This window comes from Lutra lutra, chromosome 4 (assembly GCF_902655055.1).
Source record: "Lutra lutra chromosome 4, mLutLut1.2, whole genome shotgun sequence".
Taxonomy (NCBI): Eukaryota; Metazoa; Chordata; class Mammalia; order Carnivora; family Mustelidae; genus Lutra; species Lutra lutra.
The window spans coordinates 154,964,217-154,979,421 of record NC_062281.1 but is presented as its reverse complement, the minus strand read 5'-3'; the positions used below and the strand labels follow the sequence as shown (position 1 = coordinate 154,979,421).

Here is a 15,205-nt window from a genome sequence, read left to right as displayed (position 1 = left end):
CAGCAGACCACACTACACTCCCTCTCATCATAGAGGACTTAAACCCGAATGGCTGTACGAGGTTATAAAACTTTTTTTCCGATGTTTGACCTGGCCTTCCTCTCCGACCCGCTCGTGAGCCAGGAACCAGAACTTCGTGGACAAAGAAGAACTCAACACCCCCCCGCCCTCCGCCCCCAAAGAACGCGCCCCGCCCTGCAGGTGTCTCTGCGCACGCGCAAGCGCCCTTCCTTTTTCTCTCTTGTTCTGTCTCTCCCCCATCCTCCTCTTTTCGGGTGCCCCGCCCCCTCCCCGCTCCCTGCCCCGCCCCTGGCTCTGAGAGACAGGGGACGTCGCCACCGCTTCAGTCCCTGCGCGCTTCAGTCCATGCGCGCTCCGGTCAGCTGCTTCAGGACTTTCTGCATCCGCGTCCGCCCTGCACGACCAGCGTCATGCTTCCGGTCACCTCACAGAATTTGCCCCAGCGCCTGGTGTTCGTGGTGGGGGTTGGGATGACCAAGGTAAACAGAGCCGCGGAACCCCGCGGACGGGCTCCCTGTTCGGCTCTCTCCCGGAGAGGCCCGGATATAGGGGAGCCCCGAGGTGCCCGGGAAACGGGGCCAGGCGCTGTCCAGTGGTTTGTCCTTCCTACGGGTAGGGGGTCCCGCGCATCCCACTGCTTAGCCACGGCTTCTTCGATGTTGGCGACTCGGAGGGGTTGTAATTTAGGGCTGTCTTTGAAGTGTGGTCTCGTCTGGGGGTTATTCCTGCGGTCATTTTTTTCCCGTTCCTCCTTCCTTTTTCTCCCTGGGTCAGAGTTGGTGACGGACGCCCCAACAGAGTCCACACTTCCTTTGATTTTGAGTGGAATCCCACGGTATTTGGACCTTTGATGAGGCAACATTCTCCTTGCCATGGAAAGGAAAGCATGTCCCCGCTCTGCACACCCAGGAATACTCTCCTGTAGGATCCCTTTACAGTTAGAAGCGAGGATGAGGAGGAGAAACACTAGTGATGTTAAGTGTCTCTGCACAAGTGGCATGTTTTCTGGATCCTCTGACTTCCTTTCTGTTCCTCATGTGGTACTCTACTTCGTTCTTAGGAAGCCAGGGTCCTCCGCTCTCATTTCTTGTCACCCTCACCACTCCTACGTTCTGGTAATGCCGAACTGCTGTCAGTTTCACCCCACGCTGTTTTATGCCTCTCCTCTTGTTCTCATTACTTGTGCTTGACTTCTTTGCGTGTTTTTTTTTTTTTTTTTCGTTTTTAAAAGACCAGTTCATCTTCTCCGAGAAGTCTCTTGATCCTCCTGATTTTCCCGCAAAGCCCTGTATTTGCAGATATCCCCCACTTTTGGAAAGTTCAAGTTATACCACTTCACTTTGACAAAAGACCTACGTTACTATCTATTTTTGTTAACTGAAATTCAGAGAGGATTTTTGCTTTTATAAAAAGGCAAAAAGTGGGGTGCCTGGGTGCTCAGGCCTCTGCCTTCGGCTCAGGTCATGATCTCAGGGTCCTGGGATCGAGCCCGGCATTGGGCTCTCTGCTTCGGGCAGGGTGCGGGGCGGGGGCGGGGGGATCTGCTTCCTACCCTCTCTCTCTCTGCCTGCCTGTCTGCCTACTTGTGATCTCTCTCTGTCCAATAAATAAATAAAATCTTTTAAAAAAAAGAAAGAAAGAAAAAAAGAAAAAGGCAAAAAGTGAAAATAACATCCAGCATTTATTCTGCAGGGAGTTGCTATTAACAGAGGCAGTGAACACCCCAAGCAGCAAGCAGCAGTCAGAGTGTGACTTGCCCAGCTCCTTCCCTGAAAGTACACTCAGCATCTCAGCATTAAACTGCCATAGCTTTGAACTGTGCTTGTGAGCATCTGTGCTTTATCTTGATTTATTTTGTGCATTCATTATCAAGATGTGGCTTAAGGTATCAGAAAAGCCTAAGGAGTTATGTTTTGGGTCCAAGAACACTCAGAACAATTTCCATATTAGTTAATGGCAATTTCTTCTTCACCTTATGCCATTTCAGTTTATGAAAGTTTTCATAGGAACACAATATTTTTTTTTAAAGATTTTATTTATTTAGTGAGAGAGAGCATGAGAGCTGAGAAGGTCAGAGGGAGAAGCAGACTCCCCATGGAGCTGGGAGCCCGAAGCCGGACTCGAACCCTGGACTCTGAGATCATGACCTGAGCCGAAGGCAGTCTCTTAACCATCTGAGCCACTCAGGTGCCCAGAACACAATATTTTTGACAGCAGGGGAAACCCGTACTTATGTTATATTGAAGTTCTCTGTTTATATGTTCATATTCTTCCTTAGGATGTAAGCTCCTCCCAAGGTGAGTACCATGTCCAATTCATTGCTGTATCTGTAACACCTTGAAAATGCCTGGTGCCTGAAAATAAGATCCTAATGAATGTTAGTTGGAAGGTACTAAATGGATACACTTTAGGAAAGAGAGTTTCCAGGGGGAAGTTCTCTTCCTGAGAAAACAGCCTTAAAATTTTTATTATCTTACCAAATGGGGTGAGAGTACATAATTTGATCAAAACATTTGAGTAGAAAAGTCAGTTAATCATAATAAAGCAGGTACTTGGAGTTCATCCTATTGTTTCATGGGAGGGAGGACTTTTTTTTTTTAAGACTTTATTTATTTATTTGACAGATAGAGATTATAAGTAGGCAGAGAGGCAGGCTCCCTGCTGAGCAGAGAGCCCCACGTGGGGCTCGATGTGGAGCTCGATCCCAGGACCCTGAGATCATGACCTGAGCCGAAGTCTGAGGCTTTAACCCACTGAGCCACCCAGGTGCCCTGGGAGGGAGAACTTCTAATAGAGGTGGACAGTAAAAGCTTTTTAAGTATGACATTAATGCAGTCAGATCCTCCATTGGCTGTTGAATATGTGATTATATTGGCTGTGTAAGAAAGCACAGAACTTTATAAAACCCTTTGGGAAGTAATTTGTTTCTTTTTCTAAATTAGGAGGTGGAGCTGTGGGCAGTATTAGTTACAGTATTGAAGGAAGAGATTGGGACTGTGAAGAACAGCTTTATTAATGTACTTATTGGGCCAGTTCCTTCTAGGTTAGATATTTTGGAACTTGGGGCAGGATTTGATGAGGAGGGGAAAAGCTTACTAGATAATACTTTAAGCTCTGTTGGTAAATTTGTAATGGTCAGATTCCTGTGTTATGGTTCTTAATTTGAATAGCTGAGTTCCTGATACAAATTGAAGTTCCTTTAATGAGTTTTATTATTAGTGTAGGAAGTAAGTTAAGATTTCTTTGGTGGATGTCAACAGGTTTTAATACAACTAAATCACCACTACCATCAGGCTGACAGGCCAAGTCCCTTTGCTTATGCTGCCTACCTTCTGATATGCCCTTTGTTCATAGTTTTATGTTCTACCTATTTCAAAGAACTGATCTGACTTGATCTGTTTCGGTTGCAAAATAACAGCAATACAAAGAGATTGGGGCAGCTTAAAAAGCAAATATTTATTTCTCACAGTTCTGGAGGCTGGGAAGTCTGAGATCAAGAGATTAAGGCGCTGGCAGATTCATTGCTTTTTTTTTTTTTTTAAGATTTTATTTATTTATCTGGCACAGAGAGAGAGATCACAAGTAGGCAGAGAGGCAGACAGAGAGATCGGGAAGCAGGCTCCCTGCTGAGCAGAGAGTCCAACGTGGGCCTTGATCCCAGGACCCTGAGATCATGATCCGAGCCAAAAGCAGAGGCTCAACCCACTGAGCCAGATTCATTGTCTTTTGAGATCTTGCTTCTTGTTCATAGACAGCTGTGTTCTTGCTGTGTCCTCATATGGCAGAAGGGGTGAGGGAACTCTCTGGCATCTCTTTTATAAGCATATTAATACCATTTGTAAAGTCTCCATCATTATGACCTCCCAAAGGCCCACCTCAATCATTCAGTCATATTGGGGATTAGATATCAATATATGAATTTTAGGAGGACACATTCAGTCTATAGTGTAGTCCAAGTCCTATATTTTCTTATTTCTATTTCTTCAAATTGCTCTAAGTTATTCTGGTTACCTTTTTCTGAAATTCTGTTTCCCTTGTAGTTAGGACCAAATAATTAAGCACTTAATTTTTCTAATAATTTTATGTGTGATAATTTCATGACCCACAGAAGAAATACATTTTACATGACAACTGCACACACACATACACACAAAATGGAAACAAGTTTGCTAAAGCAACACTTACTTGGGGAAACTCTAGGTCAAACGTTCTAGGTTCTTTTTTTTTTTTTTTTTTTTTTTTTTTTTTTTTTTTAAAGATTTTATTTATTTATTTGACAGAGAGAGATCACAAGTAGATGGAGAGGCAAGCAGAGAGAGAGAGAGAGAGAGAGAGGGAAGCAGGCTCCTTGCTGAGCAGAGAGCCCGATGCGGGACTCGATCCCAGGACCCTGAGATCATGACCTGAGCTGAAGGCAGCAGCTTAACCCACTGAGCCACCCAGGCACCCAAACGTTCTAGGTTCTTAAACAGATACATTGAGAGGAAAAGAAAGTAGTGGAGGAGGACCTGTAGATTAACAAAGAATTAAAAGATCCATAAAATTTTTTTTAAAGATTTTTTTTTTTTATTTGACAGAGAGAGAGAGAGAGAGAGCACAAGCAGGGGGAGCAGCAGGCAGAGGGAGAGAGAGAAACAGGCTCCCAGCTGAGCAAGGAGCCTGATGTGGGACTCTGATCCCAGGACCCTGAGCCAAAGGCAGCCGCTTAACCAACTGAGCCACCCAGGCATCCCAACCCATATAATTTTGATAAACAGGCAAGACTAAACTGTAGTGTCTATAGATACACACTTGGATGATAAAATTATGAAATATTACAGAAAGTGATTACGGTAGGAGTGAAGATAGTAACTACTGTGGGGGTGGAGTGAAGATTGCGATTGAGACACAGTGCTTGGAGGAGTTTCTGCAAGGGCACAGTGGCTGGATCATATGTTAAGAGAATGTTTAGTTGTTGTTGTTGTTTTAAGATTTTGTTTACTTATTTAAGAGGGAGAGAGCGCGCAATGGGGTGAGGGTCAGAGGGAGAAGCAGACTCCCCGCTGAGCAGGGAGCCCAACACAGGACTTGATGCCAGGACTCCAGGATCTTGACCTGAGCTGAAAGCAGCCGCTTAACAACTGAGCCACCTCGGCGCCTGAGGATACTTAACTTTATAAGGAACTGCCAAGCTGTCTTTCAAAGTGGCTGTACCATTTTGCATTGCCACCAGCAATGAATGAGACTACCTGTTGCTTCCTGTCCTTTTAAGCATTTCGTATTGTCAGTATTTGGATTTTGACCATTCTAATGGGTGTGTAGAAGTATCTCATTTTTCCCCCCAAGACGCTCTCTCTTTTTTAAAGATTATTTATTTTTTTTATTTTAGAGAGAGAGAGAGAGAGAGAGAAAAAACAAGTGTTGGAGGCAGAGGAAGAAGCAGGCTCTTCGCTTCAGGGAAAGCAGGGAGACTAAGCAGGGAGTCTGATTCGGGGCTCCATCCTGGGTCTCTGGGATCAGGACCAGAGCTAAAGGCAGATGCTTAATTGACTGAGCCACCCAGGTACCCCCAGTCTCTTTATAAAAAAGAAAAATCCATGGTTTTTAGGATAAAGCCCAGACGTCATAGGAAGGCATATAAAGTCCCTTTTGAGTTGGCTCTAGAACCAGACTAGCTGAAATTTCAGCTTCGTTACTTAATTAGCTACGTGTCCTTGGGCAAATTACTTAATCTCTCTGTACCCTAGTTTTCTTGTTGTAAAGTGATGATAATAATAATAGTACCTACCTTTTAGGATCATTGTGAGAATTAAATAAATTGATACATGAAAAGGGCTTAGTAGTTATCATTTGGTCTTAAGTTACTCTTCTGTCCCTGTCACTTGCTGAATCTTATTTTTGCTTCAACTCCTGCAACGTAAAATTGTTTACAGTACCTAGATTGAGCCATATTCTCTCACTTCTAGGTCTTTGCCCTAGAACTTTTTTTTCTCTTATTTGGCTAACTCCTACTCATTCTTAAAGATTAATTTGAATGTTAGTTTCTCTGGGAAGCCTTTCTAGTGCTCCTTCTGAGGCTAGGTAGTTTTCTCCCCCAAATTATTCAGTACTTAAGGACACTATAGTATAATTGCCCGTTTTCCACTGGACTAGAAGCTCCCCAAGGGCAAGGCCTGTATATAGGTGCTCAGTATGTTTTTGTTTAAATTAATCGGTAAATGAATTTTTGCAGTCCTCTGTTGTGAGAAAAATCTAACTATATTTGCTTCTATTTATTTATCTTCTTCTCTATTTCTAGTTCTTGAAGCCTGGACTTGAGGATTCAAGAGACTACCCTGACTTGGCAAAAGAAGCAGGTAATAGAGGAAATTTAGATCTTTGAACATTGGAGTCACTGTATCTGTCTTGATTGTGGAGCCTTGCAACCATAAAAGGAAGCCTGGGTCAGGGGGGAAGAAGCTATACAGACAATTGCCTAGTGACTCATTAGAAAGGACAAAGGGAAAAGAGCTTGGGCATTCTTAGCTAAGCAGCCAGGGCAAACAGTGGCCTGTAGTTTTTATGTACTGTCCAGCTGTTTGCTAGGACACCAAAGGGCTCTGTGGGAGTCTCCCCCTCTCCCCCACAATAATGATATTCTTTCCAATTTTGTCTTTTAGATGTGCAGTGGAGCCACAGAGATGAGTAAGGTTCTTGAGGTTAAGGAGCTTTAAGACTTTGGGATTTAATATATTTATAGTTAGATACACAGTTAGGACAGAAAATGTTAAGTATCAAAAAGGAGGTGTGAACAAGTAGTAGCTTAGAGGGAGAAACGGTTACTTCTGAATGGAGAGATCTAAGATGACTTGATGAAGGATTTGTCCTTTGATTTGGACACAGACTATTTAGAGGTCAATCTACTCTGGGAAAACTCTAAACTTAATTTGACCTACCTAAAGCAAATACTCAATGCACTGTTTGATAAAACTCTTTTGTTTTTATAGCCCAGAAGGCTTTAGCTGATGCCCAGATCCCTTATTCAGTAGTGGAACAGGCATGTATTGGCTACGTTTATGGTATGTAATAAACTTTATATTTTGTTTTATATATATTATTTTTTTTAAAGATTTTATTTATTTATTTGACAGACAGAGATCACAAGTAGGCAGAGACGCAGGCAGAGAGAGAGAGAGGAGGAAGCAGGCTCCCTGTCAAGCAGAGAGCCCGATGAGGGACTTGATCCCAGGACCCTGAGATCATGACCTGAGCCGAAGGCAGAGGCTTAACCCACTGAGCCACCCAGGCGCCCCTAAACTATATATTTTAAAAATGTTTCACCTAATCTAGCTGCAACTTCATAAACAATGCAGAGGCACTTGTGAATTTTAACCCTCCAAACTCAGGATTTAGAGTCTTATTTCCATCATCCCTAGATTTCCCTTATGTGTCAGCCTAGTTTAATATATGTTTTTTGCCATTGTTTATTGCCAGAACAGGAGATAAATTACAAAGCATTGCTTATCTTTGAAGAAGAAAAAATTACCCATCGTTCTACCATTAAAGATAATTACTATTCAGAAGATAAATTTTTGTTCTTTGTTACCTTAAAATTTATATTTGTTGACTTTTTTGTATCCAATACACTTTTTTAAAAGATTTTACTTATTGTTTGACACAGAGAGAGAGAGAGAGAGAGAGACCACACATGCTCGTGTGCACAAGCAGGGGGAGCAGGAGATGGAGAAGCAGGCTCCCCACTGAGCCTGATGCCAGGCTCTGTCCCAGGACCCCAGGATCATGACCTGAGCTGAAGGTAGATGCTCAACCATTGAGCCACCCAGGCACCCCCAATAAATTTTTTTCATTAAACTTTTTCCTAATTAGGAAAAGAGTATATACTAATTGTAAAAAAAGAATAAAAGAATAAAAGAAACAAAAAAACACAAGAAAAAAGTCCCCTCTAATCCCATTGTCCAGTGCAGAAGTAATTACCATTAATTTTTTGGTGTTACCTTTCAGCGAATATGAATGCATGTGAGTATGCATGCACATAGAATTTTCTCTTAAAGAAATAAGTAAGATTCTGGGGTGCTTGGCTGGCTCAGTTGGAAGAGTATGAGCCTCTTGATCTTTGGGTTGTGAGTTTGACCCCCATGTTGGGTGTAGAGATTACTTAAAAAAATAAAACTTAAGGGGTGCCTGGGTGGCTCAGTGGGCTTTTAAAAAGCCTCTGCCTTCTGCTCAGGTCATAATCTCAGGGTCCTGGGATCTAGCCCCGCATGGGGTTCTCTGCTCAGCGGGGAGCCTGCTTCCTCCTCTCTCTCTGCCTGCCTTTCTGCCTACTTGTGATCTCTGTCTGTCAAATAAATAAATAAGATACTTAAAAAAACTATTAAATGAATAAAACTTAAAAAAAAAACAAACAAAAAAACGAGAACAAGGATCCTAGTGCTTTTTGGTAACCTAGTTTCCTCAATTTAGGATAATCCATGTTCCCTATAGAGTCTTCTCTTATATTATCATTAACATTTTGTAAATTAAAATTTTTTTTCTGGAATAGATTAAATATTTACATGGTACAAAAATACCAAAGGTGAATGATTATGTGATGGAGAGTTTCACTCTTATTCCTGTCTCCCTGTCTCATGGTTCCCTTCCCTTAGACAGTCAATTTCACTAATTTCTAGTGTATCTTTGCAGAGGTTATTTGTACATAAGTATGTGTGACTGTGTAAGTTCCCTTTCCCCCTTTCTTTTGTTATACACCTGGTAACATAATAAACACACTATTTTGTATCTTGATTTTTTTTTTCTTTACTTAGTAGTTCTTGGCTACTGTTCCAAATTATATCATAAAGAGCTTCTTTGGTCTTTTTTTTTTAAATGATAAAATTCCATTGATTAGATACATAATCTACTGTTTATCCTAAAAGTCTATAGTAGGCATTACTATAGATGAATCTTCACGCTTATCTGTGATTTTTTTTTGAGATTTTAATATATCAAGAGCATCCTCAAAGGGAAATTTACTAGGTCAAAGAGATACATAATGTATTTACTGAAAAGAAGGTCCTGAACCTTGCTGTGTTCCCTGAAGACTTCTGGAGAGTCTGTCCCTTTGGATGTTCCCATCCTTTTGCTCCAGCATGTCTGTCTGCCTTGATGCCCCTGTTACTGGGGAAAGGGAGTCAAAGTGTTTTCAGCTTGGATCACTGTTTTTCTGGAACACCCTGCCACACAGGATCTTTTAAACTTTTTGAAGTTGTAGAGCCTTTCTTTTTTTTTTTTTTTTTTAATTTTATTTATTTATTTGACAGAGAGAGATCACACATAGGCAGAGGCAGGCAGAGAGAGAGGGGGAAGCAGGCTCCCTGCTGAGCAGAGAGCCATCCCCCGGGGCTCTATCCCAAGATCCTGGGATCATGCCCTGAGCTGAAGGCAGAGGCTTTAACCCACCGAGCCACCCAGGCGCCCCTGTAGAGCCTTTCTATGAAGAAAAAAAATCATAGCCTTTTAATCCATTGATGTAGTTTTAAAGATTTATATCTGAAGTAAAAATGAAACATGGCTTCCTTTATTATGTGGTCCTAACCAGATTGAATTGTTTGCTACTGCTTGGTCATTTCTCTACTTTCCTACATCTGTGACATGTAAAGAAAGTACACATATACATGTTTTGAGGATTTTTTTCCTATTTGGAGTATAAATAATGCTTAATGCAAAAACTGTTTCTGAGTAAGATGTCAGTGGTTTATTGCTGTGCCTGTATTATATGCACGAAGGCACAATATTGAAGGAAAAAAACCCTGTACTGGGGTGTCATGTTGCATAACAGTTTCATAAATTCCCATGTTGCAGATTTTACAGTTTTGTTTCTTTTTCTCTACAGGTGACTCTACCTGCGGACAGAGGTCTATCTATCACAGTTTGGGACTGACTGGAATTCCTATAATAAATGTCAACAATAACTGTGCTACTGGTTCTACTGCTTTGTTTGTGGCCCGGCAGCTGATTCAGGGTGGTAAGGATCGCTTATTTCTCAAGTGTACTGAAACACATACGGGGTTATTGCCCCTCTCGTTTATCCGTTCTCCACATGACCATCAGAGGGTTTGCTTTGTACTGTATATCTTTTTTTTTTTAAATTTTTTCAAAGATTTTATTTGTTTACTTGACAGAGAGATTAAGATCACAAGTAGGAAAAGAGGCAGACAGAGAGAGAGAGAGAGAGAGAGAGCGAGAAAGGAGGAAGCAGGCTCTCTGCTGAGCAGAGCCTGATGCGGGGCTCCACCCCAGGACCCTGAGATCGTGACCCGAGCTGAAGGCAGAGGCTTAACCCATTGAGTCACCCAGGCACCCCTGTACTGTATATCTTTTTAAAAAATAACTTTATTGAGATCTCATTTATGCACCATAACATTCACCTTTTGAAACTATACGATTCAGTCTTTTTTAGTAGATTTGCAGATTTTATGAACTGTCACTACTATCTAATTTTATTTTATTGTTACTTTTTTTTTTTTTAAAGATTTTATTTATTTATTTGACAGTGAGAAATCACAAGTAAGCAGAGAGGCAGGCAGAGAGAGAGGAGGAAGCAGGCTCCCTGCTGAGCAGAAAGCCCGATGTGGGGCTCGAACCCAGGACCTGGGATCATGACCTGAGCCGAAGGCAGCGGCTTAACCCACTGAGCCACCCAGGCGCCCCTTATTGTTACTTTTTAAAAAAGATTTTATGGGGCACCTGGGTGGCTCAGTGGGTTAAAGCCTCTGCCTTCGGCTCAGGTCGTGATCTCAGGGTCCTGGGATCAAGCCCCGCATCGGGCTCTCTGCTCAGCAGGGAGCCTGCTTCCTCCTCTCTCTCTGCCTGCCTCTCTGCCTACTTGTGATCTCTGTCTGTCAAATAAATAAAATCTTTAAAAAAAAAAATAAATAAAAAAATAAAAAAGATTTTATTTATTTATTTGTGAGAGAGAGAGAGAGAGTGCACAAGCAGGCAGAGTGGCAGGCAGAAGCAGAGAGAGAGGCAGGCTCCCTCCTGAGCAAGGAGCCTGATGTGGGACTTGATCCCAGGACCCTGGGATCATGACCTAAGCCGAAGGCAGCGGTTTGACTGACTGAGCCACCCAGGTGTCCCTTTTTATTATTATTTTTTAAAGATTTTGTTATTTATTTGACGGAGAGAATGAGGGAGCACAAGCAGGTGAAGCAGCAGAGGGGGAGTGAGAAGCAGACTCCCTACTGAGCAGGGAGCCTGATGTGGGGCTCAATCCCAGGACCCTGGGGATCATGACCTGAGCTGAAGGCAGATGCTAAACCTAATGAGCCACCCAGGCGCCCCTCCACTATCGAGTTTTAGAACATTTTTATCACCACATAAAGAAACCTTAAACCTATTAGCAGTCACTCCTCATTTTCCCCTCTCCTAAGCCCATGGTAACTACTAACCTACTTTCTGTCCCTGGATTTACCTATTCTAAACATTAAGTGAATAGAATTATATTATATATGGCCTTTTGTGGCTTCTCTCACTTAACATAATGTTTTCACTGTTCATGTTGTAGCATGTATCACTATTTCTTTCTATTTTATGGTCAAATAATATTCAGTTATATGGATAGACCACATTTTGTTTAAAGAATTATCAACAGATAATTTCTACTTTTTTGGCTATTATGAATAATGCTACCATAAATATTTATGTAGATTTTCTGTGGCCATATGTTTTCAGTTCTCTTGAGTATGTAGCATATTCTGTATTTCCAAATATTCCTGGGTGTTTTTTTTTTAGGCCCTGTATTCTGTTCTCCTGATTGATTGTTGATCATTACTGCTCAGTGTTTTAATTGTTGGAGCTTTATAATGTTTTGTTGTTTGATAATGCTGGTGTCTTCCGCCCTTCTTACTTTGTTATTTTTCTTTCTTTTCCTTCTCCTCCTTTCCCCTCCCCTGCCCTCCTCTCCCCTCCCCTCCCCTCTTTCTTTCAGTGGGCTCCATGCCCAACATGGAGAAGGTGGGGCTTGAACTCACAACCCTGAGATCAAGACCTGAGCTGAGATCAAGAGTCAAGTTCTTTACTGATTGAGCTACTCAGGCACCCCTTTCTTTTCCTTTCTTAAAGAAAAAATTTAGTAATTCCTGTTTTGATGTTCAGTTGACATCATTTTTTAACATCATTTAACATCATTTTTTAGGCATCTCCTTCCTCCAGAAATAATTCTATTAAGATTTTTTTAAATTCTGTTAAGATTTTGATTAGGATCCTTTTAAAAAAATTTTGTTTAGTGTTTTAGAATTCAAAATTAGCTGTTTATATTTGTTTTTCACTGTACCATATTTCCATATTACTAAAAACTTTTATTAGCATATTGGGAATCAAAAGAAGAATTCAATACTTTCCTAATTTTTCTTCTTATCTAGGATCATGTAGGGCTAGCTGGGTGGCTCAGTCAGTTAGGCATGTGCCTTCCACTCAGGACTCTGGGATTGAGCCCCACGCCAAGCTGCCTGCTGGGTGGGGTGTCTGCTTCTCCCTCTCCTGCTGCCCCTCCACATGGCTTGTGCTCTCTCTCTCTCTCTCTCTGTCTCCTTCTCTCAAGTAAATAAATAAAATATTTAAAAGAGGGGCACCTGGGTGGCTCAGTGGGTTAGAGCCTCTGCTTTCGGCTCAGGTCATGATCCCAAGGTCCTGGGATCGAGCCCCGCATCGGGCTCTCTGCTCAGCAGGGAGCCTGCTTCCTCCTCTCTCTGCCTGCCTCTCTACCTACTTGTGATTTCTGTCTCTGTCCAAATAAATAAATAAAATCTTTTAAAAAAAATCTTTAAAAGAAATAGAATCATGTAAGAATTTCCCCTAATTTTTCACTTATTAAACATTTTGTAGCATTATAGCATCTTTTTCCATTTTATATATATTACTTAAAGTATTTAATGCTATTTTGTTAGGTGTCTGAAAATTTAATTTTTCATAATTATATCTTCTTTCAAGGTATGGCAGATTGTGTCTTGGCTCTTGGTTTTGAGAAGATGGAGAAGGGATCCATTGTAACAAATGTGAGTCTTATATACTATTATTCTGGAGTTTTTATAACACTGTGAGAAAACTTTGCCCATTTGACTACTTTGGATAGAGCCTGTTAATAAGCAACACAAAGCATAACTTGGCATAATTATTAAATGAACTGATATAATTCACAATCTGAAAAGTGACATTGCATATATATGCATAAATTCTGGTATGTTAGAACAGTAAAGAATCATAGAGATGATTTGGTTTAGCTTCTTTGCATTGTCAGTGATGAAACCGATATTCAGAGAGGTCAAATAATTGAATTTGAGGTGACCTCCCTATTTAATTTGAGAGTCATTAAATTAATTCCATTTAACAAGTTTAAGAGGATTACTAAAGTATGGGACTTTTAATTCTGGTAATGGGAAGCCAGGTTATTTGAACCAGTCTCCTATTGATGACAGCTAAAATATTTGAATAGAGTATAAGCAAAAACCCTAAAGGCATTAAAGTGTTAAAGAGAGAAGAGGAATTGCAGGTGAATGCCAGAGAATTAAGATTAGTATTTGAAGCTGCTTTTGCCTTGAATGCCTTTCATCAGAAAGCTGTGAGATTCAATTTTGATTGCCCCTAGAATGAAGAGGAAAGTACTCAAAATTCAGGTCCTCCCATGATCAGAAATTCAGTAACCACTCCACACAATAAAATGGGGGCTCTTTGGGTTAAACCCTTCGGGTAAGGGTGAACCTAAAGAAAAACTGCGATCCTCCTCTGTGTCCTTTTTCCCCCCTTTCATGAAATCACAAGGAGACTTGACTTGGCACTGAGCAGAACAAAGAAGAAATAAGAGAAGGAAAGAAATCCCCCAGAAAAACCTTTCATTGATAATTAATAAATCATAAACTATTTATCATTGAAATTGCTACCAAAATTCTCATTACATGGCAGTCAAAGAAACCTCAAACCTTGAATTGAGTCTAAATTGCTTCCAGAATGATAGTTACCTAGGCACTTAACAGACAAAAGTGTGAATTTGCTTTTGGAGGCAAGCATTTTCTTTTGGAGACTTTGAGAACTCTTCAAGTAATTTTCTAAGCAGGCAAAGATAACCAGGCATTAAAGAAACAGGACACCGTAATTGAGAACCAGGAGAAAGAAGGCACAGTAAAAAGTGATCTCTGAAGGGGTGCCTGGGTGGCTCAGTGGGTTAAAGCCTCTGCCTTCGGCTCAGGTCATGATCCCAGGGTCCTGGGATCACATGCTCTCTGCTCAGCAGGGAGCCTGCTTCCTCCTCTTTCTCTGCCTACTTGTGATCTCTGTCTGTCAAATAAATAAGTAAAATCTTAAAAAAAAAAAGTGATCTCTGAAGACCTCAGAAACTGGATTTATTGAACACAGATTGAGGCATACTTAACCATGTTTAAAGAAGTAAAAGACATGCTTGGAAATATCCCAAGGGTATAGGAAACTGTGAAAAGGAACATTATAGGCATGAAAAAAATAGAGTTTATAGAAAAGAAAAATAAAATAATTAAAATCAAGAAATCAGAAGATAGGTTTGATAGATTATACATAACTAAAAGGAGATTAGTGAAACTGGACTAGATTAGAAATAATTATTTAGAATACACTCTAAACAGTAGTCTTATCTTTTAGAAAAAAGATGAAAAATTGGCAGGAAGTTAAGATAAATGGAGAATAGTGTGATAAGATATAATTATGTTTAATTGAATTAATTGATAAGAAGTGGTAGGAGAGAAAATAAGGCATGGGCATTTTGTTTATCTTTAAAAACTAGCCTTGAGTTTCACTGATCTTTTCTGTTTGCTTTTTACTCTCTCATTTATTTCCACTCTGATCTTTGTTATTTTCTTCTCACTGCTAACTTTGGGCCTAGTTTGTGTGTCTTTTCTTGTTCCTTGAGGTGTAAAGTTAAATGTTTTGTTTGTTTGTTTTTGTGTGGTTTTTATTGAGATCTTGTTTCTCAGTGTAGGAGTTTATCACTATGAACTTCCCTCTTAGAACTGCTTTTGCTGCATCCTGTAAGTTTTGGTATATTGTATTTCCATTTTCATTCATTTTAAGATTTTTTGTTTCTTTATTTCTTTGACCCATTGATTGTTCAGTAGCATGTTGTTTAATTTCCACATATTTGTGAATTTTCTAGCTTTCTTCTTGTAGGTGATTTCTAGTTTTATACCATTGTGGTTGGAAA

At 40.6% G+C, this 15,205-nt stretch overlaps 1 protein-coding gene across 2 annotated transcripts in view; it reads left to right on the top strand.

The window, feature by feature from the left end:
- The first annotated feature begins 337 nt into the window (after window positions 1-337).
- Window positions 338-15,205, top strand: part of SCP2 (sterol carrier protein 2) — a 113,436-nt gene continuing 98,568 nt past the window's right edge. For both annotated transcript variants that reach the window (XM_047726149.1, XM_047726148.1), the window contains exons 1-5: window positions 338-500; window positions 6,299-6,356; window positions 6,987-7,058; window positions 9,872-10,003; window positions 12,970-13,034. In XM_047726149.1, coding sequence (XP_047582105.1) covers window positions 432-500; window positions 6,299-6,356; window positions 6,987-7,058; window positions 9,872-10,003; window positions 12,970-13,034 — 396 coding nt within the window. In that variant the 5' untranslated portion in view covers window positions 338-431. The remainder of the gene's footprint in view (window positions 501-6,298; window positions 6,357-6,986; window positions 7,059-9,871; window positions 10,004-12,969; window positions 13,035-15,205) is intronic.